Source organism: Amphibalanus amphitrite, unplaced genomic scaffold, assembly GCF_019059575.1.
Source record: "Amphibalanus amphitrite isolate SeventyFive unplaced genomic scaffold, NRLGWU_Aamphi_draft 000199F_arrow, whole genome shotgun sequence".
Classification (NCBI taxonomy): Eukaryota; Metazoa; Arthropoda; class Thecostraca; order Balanomorpha; family Balanidae; genus Amphibalanus; species Amphibalanus amphitrite.
The window spans coordinates 515,675-525,961 of NW_024881694.1; the positions used below are offsets into that span (position 1 = coordinate 515,675).

General features: G+C 47.9%; 1 protein-coding gene across 1 annotated transcript in view; it reads left to right on the plus strand.

The window, feature by feature from the left end:
• LOC122384818 (tyrosine-protein phosphatase 99A-like) overlaps positions 1–3,472 on the plus strand; it is a 45,559-nt gene extending 42,087 nt beyond the window's left edge. The window contains exons 12-16 of the mRNA XM_043372569.1: positions 38–204; positions 317–605; positions 962–1,261; positions 1,449–1,574; positions 1,854–3,472. Coding sequence (XP_043228504.1) covers positions 38–204; positions 317–605; positions 962–1,261; positions 1,449–1,574; positions 1,854–2,345 — 1,374 coding nt within the window. The 3' untranslated portion in view covers positions 2,346–3,472. The remainder of the gene's footprint in view (positions 1–37; positions 205–316; positions 606–961; positions 1,262–1,448; positions 1,575–1,853) is intronic.
• Positions 3,473–10,287: the final 6,815 nt, after the last annotated feature.

Genomic DNA, 10,287 nt, shown 5'->3' on the forward strand with positions numbered 1-10,287 from the left:
ACATCTACCTTTTATGTTTTTTTTTTTTTTTTAATAGCTAAAGAAGAAGAGTCGGGCAGCCACGGAGCGCGTGGTGTACCAGTACCACTATACCAACTGGCCCGACCACGGCATCCCCGACAGCCCGCTGCCCATCCTCAGCTTCGTCAGAAAGTCGGCAGCCGCCAACCCCGACGGCGCCGGACCCATCGTCGTCCATTGCAGGTGAGCCACGCTTCAGTCCATATACCATGCTTGGCTGACATCAGTGGGAACAAGAAGCCATGATCGACTATTAATGTCGCTCTTTGACTGACATGGCTTTTTCGTTTCTCAGCGCCGGTGTAGGTCGAACGGGCACCTACATCGTGCTAGACTCGATGATGAAGATGATTCGGGCCAAGGGCGAGCTGAACGTCTTCGGCTTCCTCAAGTACATCCGGACGCAGCGCAACTTCCTAGTGCAGACGGAGGAGCAGTACATTTTCCTGCACGACGCCCTGTTGGAGGCCATCGAGAGCGGTGAGACGGACATCCACCGGACCTTCCTGCGCCGCTACCTGCACAACCTGCAGACTACCGAGCAGGACATCTACCCCTGGTACAGCCTCGACAGACAATTCGGGGTGAGTTCGCATAGTAGTGGTCATGGTGGTGACATAAAACGAAATGACGTATCTGGGCACCTTAACGCCTCAGCACGCCGTAACGCACGTTGAATATTCCCTTGAGGCTACTTATTCGTTCCTGATGCACTGGAAACTGTTCGGGATAAGCTCGCCATTTATTTCAGATATACCTTGCACGGGAAGCTCCGATCAAGCTCGGAGATTGCTAATAATCTCGAACAGTTTCGTAATAAGTAAACCACTTTCAGTGCAACCCAACATTACAAAGCTTGCATCGGTTGTACTGTTAACTTCATTTGCAAATTAAGTATTTGTGGCATCATTGTTATAACCCTCGTTTTTTCCTCCTCCAGATGGTGACCTACGACAAGCCGTCTGACTTCAATCTATCCTCGGGCCGGCACCCGGCCAACGCGCACAAGAGTCGCCACCCGGGCCTGCTGCCGAGCGAGTGCAGCCGCGTCTGCGTCAGCCCGCGGCCCGGCGTCGAGTGCTCCGACTTCATCAACGCCTCCTGGCTGCCGGGCTTCGGTCGGCTGCGCGAGTTCATCGTGACGCAGCACCCGCTGGCCTCCACGCTGGCCGCCTTCTGGCAGATGGTCTGGGATCACAACGCGCAGACCATCGTCCTCCTCAGCCCAGTCGATGACCAGGTGAGGATCGGAACTCGTTAGCTTTATTATCTGTTTAGATTAGCCATGTGTTATGCATAAAAGGCCGATAAAGGTGTGATTACCAGGAGATAGTGACGGTGACGAATGTCTTCAAAATATTCGGCTTTCACCCGTCAACAATGCGATGTAAGGGCTGGTCATTTTACGCGTTGTCCGCATTTTCCAGGAGTACTGCATCTTCTGGCCACTGGAGCATGATGACCTGGAGTTTGAACACTTCAGAGTTCGGTTCACAGCAGAGAACCAGGCCGGAAGTTACGTCCTGCGTGACTTCACACTGCAATCTCACACGGTAGGTTTGCCATGATCAATCAAAAATTTTGCTAGGGTGTTAATGATTTTTTTTTTTTGCATGGCATCATGTGTCCCTTGAAAACGCCCAGTGGATCGGGAAATGAGAATTCTCGAGCATTTGGACACACATACTGTGCCGCATTGCAGTTGTGTGCTGCGGGTCAGCCTACCCGAAAGTTGCTGTTGTGCCGACTCACTTCTTCCGCTTTTCCGACAAAAAGATTGTCGGGTTATTTTCGTTATGCTTTTTTAACGCGCTGTATGTGTCTGGTTGCAGGACGACTACGAACTGGCCGTGCGCATCATCCAGTGCTCCAACTGGCCGGCCAGCTGCTCCCCCATCGGACACGTCTTCGACCTGATCCAGGTGGTGCAGCGCTGGCACCTCGAGTACCAGAACGGACCGTGCGTGGTGGTGGACCGGTTCGGCGGCACCGAGGCGGCCACCTTCTGCTGCCTGACCACGCTGATGAAGCAGCTCGAGTACGAGTCGCACGCCGACGTGTACATGTACGCGCGCCTGTACCAGCGGCGGCGGCCGGGCGTCTGGCCCAGTCGCGAGGACTACTTGTTCCTGTACCGGGCCGTCGAGGCGCTGGTGGCGGGCGGATGCGTGTCTCCCTTGCTGCGGCCGCCGCCTGACGTGGCCGACGTCCAGCCGCAGCCACTGAGGCCGATCCTGAAGCGGGGCAGCACGGCCGGCCAGCGCCGCGTGCCGCCCGATGGCATGGAGACCGTCATCGTGGACGTGGGTGAGCTGGAGCTCTGACACGGACTGGGCGGCCGCCGCACGGTCCCCTCCTCACTGAGGGCGGAGGGAACAGCGGCTGAGGCGCTGCCACTCACCCATATCTGGCGTCCAGACGATATCACCGAGCGTAAGTGAATGTCTAGTCAGCGACGGGCCGAACCGGACGCTTTGTTGATCGTTCCTGCAGAGACGCTGGCAGCGGCCGGACGTTTGCTCAGTGTCACAGCGATCGTGAAGGTGAAGTTGGTTGTCGGGATCTCGACTGACTTCATTGAGACTACTCAGTGTTCATTGGTGTCTCAGATAGCGCGTCTTTAGATCGTGAGAGCTCTCACGACTTCGTGATGTGTACCTACATTGTAAAATATCATCAGTGGAGGAGGGGAAGGGGTGTGAAAATAAATGTCATGCTCGTATATCAAACGGTGTCACCGAATCACTCGGCACTAATTCGCATTATATAGTAAACGTGTAACGTGTCCCAATACGAGATATAATTTCTCTTATCTGTTACTTTGTGCCCAAACGTATGACAAGAGTCCGAAAAATGATGGACAGCTACATAATGATATTGATTTGAAGCTTTTAAGTCATTTATCCTGAAATTGGCCTCATACGGTATTAATCATGCATGTTTGACGTTTGGCTATGAACATTCGTTCATAAATGGTTGAATTGGAACTCTTTGGACATAAACTAACCAATGCTGCACACTTGATAGAAGGCATACGAACTAAGAAAATGTAATTGGACATAGTGGCAGTATTTGTACAACATCGTCTACCAGGTAGTCGAATAAAAGTTTCTGTCAGTAGCTTCCTAAGCGTACGTGAATTGTAACTTGCTGCTCATTCCATTTTCAGTTTGCGCTTTACTGAAAACCTAGCATTATCGGGCGAGATGTTTTGTAGATACGACTTTGGTCTCATGTGTGCTCGTGTATGTCACAATCATTATTTATCAATTAAGCAGTATTTCGAGCCATGGAGTAGAACATAGCTGCCGATGCATTTTATACCGTTTATTTCGCTCACTGGACGACTGCATGTTTTGCGCGTAATTGATGTTTTGATGTTGATGACTTGTGTTACGCCCTTTTCGAAATCGCTGTGATATTTTGTAATATACGTCCATTCCGAATCGCATTTTTGTTTTCACAGTAGCAGTGAGACTGGACGGCTCTAGAAAAGTCTTGTCGCTTGTTGGCCATGGACACAGCAAATCTATCATAGAGTGACGGAGATAGAGCTCATCGCCCAACGAATGCTCATATTACTTTGCTGCAAACTCAAGGCGGCACGGTTGATGTATTCGTACACTCGATAAAGGGGTAATAATTCAGTACAACCATCTGCAACGTCTGGGTACTTCTGAAATCCACCGTGAACTCAAATCCGTTAAATGCTTATTTCAGTAGTCTTCAATCAGCTGTACCGTAATCCTTCCGACTGATGCCGAACAGGGCTTCAATGCGAAGTGAAGCGTCTGATTCCGAGAGGATTTCACTAATGAACTTCAGATAAGGTGCCGCTTCTGCAGTTAACTATTCATCCAAAATGAGAGCACATGGCGCCTGCAAGTGGCCCTGTTGAGCTGTAAGCAAACACTAAGCAGAAATTAGCAGCACAGGGGCGGAGCTGGTGTTACCCGGTCCGGTCCTTTTATCGCAAAGAAGACAGAGTTTTTAATTGCCTCGATCAATTCAGACAATCCAATTTCCTTTCATGCTACCAGATAAGCCATCAAAAATTGTGTTTACTTGGGATAAACTCAACTTAAAAGACAAGATGAAAACCACCTAATTCAACTGGCAACTAACAATGTAAAAGTAACGCCATCCGACTTTGCCACCTATTCACTATTCAGTATACCTACAACTCCGTGACTGACAGTACTGCGTCCTCCGGCGGCCGAAGTTGCTCGGACCCGGTGAGTCAGTGCGGTGTCTGAGTCAGAGTCAGTACGGTGTCTGAGTCGGAGTCGGTGCAGACCCGTCTGCAATCGGTGTAGTAGTTGCGTGTCGCCCGCCACCGCCTGCCGCGGACCGGCGGATGTGTGTGATTGAAGTGAGATTTGGCCAACGGAGCCGTACCAGAAGCACCGGGTCCCAGGTCGCTCCAGTAAAGCCCTCTGCAATCTCATTTGGCGTGATTGGAAGAACCTTTACGTTTTCAGATATATCAGAGGAGGCGCTCTTGGACGGGATTCAGAACTTCCGGGAGCAGTCAGTCGTCCTGGCATGTTCCTGCGTCTTAGAGATTCCGTTGACGTACACGTAAGTCGGTGTTTGTCCCGAGAGAGCCAATAAAAAGTATGCTGGTCAATCTCTTTCACAGTGCTTTAGCATGTTCATTTATGTGATTTATATAGACCAAGAAATATCCATAGTTACGTATCCATGCCTATTTTTATCATAGGACCTCAGCGTCATCAGAGTACATATGTGCAATGTTCCATACACATATGCATACGTCGTAACTTTGGGGATGGCGGGAATGCTCGTACGTATTGGCCGGTACCATGCTTAGTCTCTTCTACTGGATTCAAACCCTATAGTATGCACTGATGAGTGATGACGCCTACATAAACCTAAGCAGGTACCGAAATGCCTACATATTTGAAAAGAAAATGCCTGATCAAATAAAACTTCCATTATTGAGGACCTATGCCGCACCTTTGGTCTCAAAAGTTAAAACACACACTCATAGCAGAAGACCGCCTCCATTCCTAGAAACTCTCAGCCCTTCATCTGCATAGTGTGCCCTGATACCGCGCAGCAGTTCCGCACAAACTCTGGCCAGCACTGATGAGACTCGGCACCTGCGCACCGATAAGACCCTTTGATAAGGCAGTCTGCCGTTTGCGCCCGTTTTGGATTACTGCAGCCCTCTGCTTGGACCGATTTTGGGCAGTGTCATTCCGCGAACAGCGTTCAGACAGCGTGATCAACCCGTTCCCGAGGTCGTCCGTTTGAATGTGTTCAGACGCGATAACGCCCTATCTGTTGTGTGCGGCCTGCAGGTAACCACTGCAGAGCTGACCACGTGCCATCAGAGGCTGCGAGGGTTACGTTCAATGTCCGATCGTAGCGCAGTGAGGGGCGCTCTCAGTGTAGTGAGAGGCGCGCTTAGTATCGTACCGGTTGGCGTATCTGCCCGCGAGGCCCTTCTCGAGAGGTGCAATATCGAGCTAAGGAGGCTCTGAGTGCTCTTATGTAAGCCACTTTGGACAGTTTCGGCTGTGCTTTGACTATCTGTTTGCTGAACTGAGCCTGAGACGGTGACCGGGAGTGACTGAACTCTCGCCTATCGACTTGATGCATTGACCTTTACTATACTAGCCTTGTCTGCATATTCACCGACCTAAAAGGAGAAGGAATGCAACTAAGCTAAGGAACTCAAGGAAAGGTTTTGATACAGATAACAAATAATTATTTCATGCGTATTTCTTGTAAATCAAACACACCGACACCATAATTCACAGAAAGCACATACCGAGCTTTAATGGTAGATTATATAGCTACACAGCTAATTTGATCAGACGATGACTTTCAAGGTGAAACAGTTCCTTTACGCTGCTCTCCGAGTCATTAGACCGCTGACATGGCGTGCACAGAATTGACGAAAATAATGTAAAGATTTCGCAATGGTGTGACATCGTACTCATTCATATTTATCACTGAAGCTATTGTCTGCTGTGCTATAAACTCAGTAGAGTTTGCGATATGTGTAAATATCAATAATACACACCAACTCGCAGCCGCACTGGAATCCCCCTTCCTAGACCCCGCCACCGTTCCCTCAGTGTCTCCAAGCCCTGCATTCGGAGCGACAGCCGCAGCACACTGGTACCCCTGCCTCCCAGCACCATAGCTCTTCGCAGCCAATTTCCGCCGAGTCTCAGTGACAGGGCGAACGAGCCGACTGCACGGGGACGTCCCCAGCGCGGCGGCCTGCCCCGAAACACAGCTGTGACGGCCAAACAAACACACAAATCATCGGGCCGGCCGCGCCGCGGCGCCCAACACCCTCAATGGCTCAATCGGCTCCCCGCTCCGCCCGAGGGTGCGAGGAAAGACACTGGCTGTTGGTGATTTTGGGGTAGTCGGGCGCGTTGCAGAACCGATTTGAAGTCCGGTTTTGGTTGTGTCATGACGCTTTAGTTTATTAGCAGCTGCTGATAAAATGTATAAAATTTGTATGTTTCAAAAAGGCATTGTGATGGTACCGATGTGTTTATTGGATCCTTTGCATCATATACAATCCAGATGCCCGCATCAATTACACGATTACAGTTTAGATCTCTCGGGTCTCGGTGGTCAACTTGTTCGACAAAGTTCTCCAGTTTCCGACCTGATGTCGCTAAGTGAGAAATAGAGCCAAACTGTTTCTCCGCAGCGGAACAACAGTGGGAAATTTATCAACATCCTGTCGAGTAAACTTTAGAGCTGCGAACAAGCAAACTTTCCAGACTAGGTGGCTGTCGCCTGCCTCATACGGCCATGACCCGGTTGACTGTCAGAGCCCAGTGCAGTCGTAATACAACTGAGAGATGGCCAACAGGCGAGCTCTTTCACGAGAAGTCTTCTGAGGGTGTCTCTTAATCATCACAGCGATTCCTCACACAATACTCGTTGCCCGGTATGCTGTGTAGCACAACAGAAGGAGGAATTTTGCAAATACATACATGGATCCTTTGCTATGTGTCAGTGAATACGTCTATTTTGTCTGACTTAACCCGGCAGGCGGTGGGCCTACCAGCCACCTTCCGCGCGGTAGGGGAGGGGCACTTTTTGCCCCCCCCGTATCTCCGAAACTACTGGACGGATCCGGAAAATTCAAACGGCGTTCGATAGTCCTGTCAAATTTGTCGAAGGAAACCAAATTTCATTGACCTCGGGGTCACCGATGACGTCACAGGTCAGGTCAAAGATAAAATGTTTCACCGTTCACGGGGCTTCTAGGGAAAGCGCTATAACACCGAGTAAAACGCATTTTGTCGAAAATCAGCGATAAGGCGTTAGTTGTCTAGCACATATGTTGCTATTAGAGGTCACTGGTCACACCAGGTCAGGTCACAGGTCAGGTCACCAAAGGTCACCAAGGGTCACCACATGAGCCCAACTTTACTAAGGTTATGCGATGCATGTTTTATGGCCAGTTTTTAATTTCCAACTCAATGGTGTTGGTTATAAGACCATCAGGTACGGTTTAGGTCACTTTCTGGTGGAGGTCAGGTCAAGGTCAGGTCAAAAAAGGTCAAATTTCAAAGTTGATATTTTTGCCTAAAATTGATATCGATTCGATGCAGCTCGTCACGGGGAGTCTAATGGTGGTCTTTGTTTTGCGCTACGAGGTCTAGAATTGCTAAAAATTGAGTTTGAAAATTTGACGTCATCAATTTTGAACAGTTTTTTCGCTATAACTTGGCCAAAAAAAGAGGTATCGATCTATAATTTGGTATGTAGGTAGAAGGCGGTAGGGGCTATCACATATATTCCGGTTTTTTCGAATATCAAAAAACTTTTTGGATTTTTTTGCTATTATATTCAAAAAATCTATTTTTTGATTTTTGGGGGTCAAAATCCAAAAAATTCGAAAAACCGAAATAGCAGTTTTGTAGCCCTTTTAATTCTACACCTTTTATGTCTGAAATATTTTTCTATATCTCTAAAGCTGTAGGCCTGACAGCTCTTCCCGCGAAACCTTTTTTGGGTCGAAAATGGCAAAAATAACGTCACTCTGACGTCATTAGCGGCCAACTTATCATAGCCTTTGGAAAAATTTTTGGTCACCATGTGCGCTAGCTGCTCCCGGGAGGGTACCGAAAGTTTGGTGACGATCGGCGCAGCGGTTCTCGAGATATATCGAAAAAACTAAAGGGGGGGGGGGGCAAAAAAATGCCCCCCCCGCCTGGAAGGTTAAGAAGTACAAACGATACTTACGCTTAAAAAAGCTCTTTTCTGATGGAAAGTAATTAAAGAAAATACATTTCCCAATTGTTTCCTTTCAGCGCCTTTCTGGACAGCTGTAGCCTGTATGGTTTGCGTAAAAATGCCAATTGAGAGACGCTCCCTTGAGGGGTGATGATAAATGGGGTGCATTTGGGCAAACTACCCAAATGCATGGTATGTATAACCAATTACAGGACGGAGACCCATGCGGCTAAACTCTCAGCGAAAGGCAATAACAAAGTTATTCGCTCAGCCTGGTGATTTTATTTCTTTCAGTATGCTGGATCGCGTCAGCTGAGCAGGAGGCGTCACTGCAGTATTGGATTTGGACCATATGAAAAACGGCCACGGAATGTGTGAGCGCTCAGATGCGCACTGCAAAATTGCCGTCGTCATATCCAGTCTGATAAGGTCATCAGGTGAGTAGTTTTACCAAGAAGCTCTAATAAATGATGCCATTTGTCTCGGAGGGGCTATACGAGTCGAAGGTAACAAGTCGAACAAGGAAAACGAGATTGAAATGACTGAGGCGTCAAAAACATGTTGAGCGTATAAGTGAGGGTTATAGTTTTCTTCCAGGACGGACAATGTCCCTGCATTTTCGTTTGAATCTTAGAAGGAAACAAATCCATTATTGTCGATTTTAACGTGGTGGAATGAAAGGTTACCGTAGTTCACATGTTAACCCGGCACCGCCTGGGCTATTTCCGTACCCACGACAGCCGGGGGGGGGGGGGGTCGGATCCGACCCCCCCCTGTTATCTCGAGAACCAATGGTCGTATCGAGCCCCGCGAGGCGGCGTTCGAAAGGTCTCTACGAGACCTTCCCAAAGCACTCTTAAGATTTTAAGATTGAGGTCAACTTTCGGGTCAAGGTCAGGTCAAAGGTCAAATTCAGGGGTTTTGCATGAATCGGCTTACGGACAGCGGAATCGATAGCTGCTGCTCGAAACTCACCAAAAATGACCTCAAAGGCCTAGTGAAGGTGCCATGTGCGTATAGGGGTCATACTAGGTACAGGTCAAGGTCAGGTCAGGTCACGAAAGGTCACGGTTTTCACTTTCTGCTACATGGGCGTGCGACACATGTTTTATGGCTTATTTTTCACGCCGAATCCGATGGTAATGGTTATATGTGACCCCAAGTCACTGTGCTGGTGATAAATGTGCATTGAAAGCATAAAAAATCGTTTATACTATACATAACTAAACGAGGGCTAAGAAAAAAAGGTCAATTTTTCAACTTTTTATTTTTGACATAAAAATGCACTTTTCTAGACGAGCTTTGTCCCAGGAATCTAGTGGTGCCATTTGTTTTCACATGCGATGTTCAGAAGTGCCTCTAATTCACGAAAATGCCTATGACGTCACCATGCCCTATGCATGTTGGAGCTATTTTTTACAATTTGGGGGTCAAAAATCAAGATAGAAAGTTGAAATTTGGGGCATCTAATGTTCTAATAGAGCTCTACAACATATATTCCGGTTTTTTGGAACTTCCAAAAATTTTGGATTTTATTAGCTGTTTTCCAAAAAATATAGTTTTTTGAATTTTTAGGGGTGAAAACGCATTTTATGGAAAATCCGAGATAGCCATTTTAAAGAACTCGTTGAGCTGCGTCTTTTGATGTCCTTAATTTGCAAATTGCTTCAAACCCTGATTTTTGGCGATTTTTTTTAACATTTACCACTTTTTGACTAAAAACGGCATGTAGTTACGTCACTAAAATCGATATATCTCAAAAAAAATTTGAAAATTTTTTCTTAAAAATTGCACAGGAGACGTCAAATTGATGGGGGAGAAGGTATGCCAAGTTTCAAGTAGATAGCGAAAGTGGTTCATGAGTTATTCAAGAAAAACGGAGGGGGGGTCGGATCCGACCCCCCCCCCAGGCGGTCGCGGGTTAACAAGAGACGAGAAACTGAGAAAAACACCTTCAGTCCTTCAGCAATCCAAGTAACTATTAGGTCTCAGACCCCAGCTCTGCCTGTTCTGTTCGTATTGCAT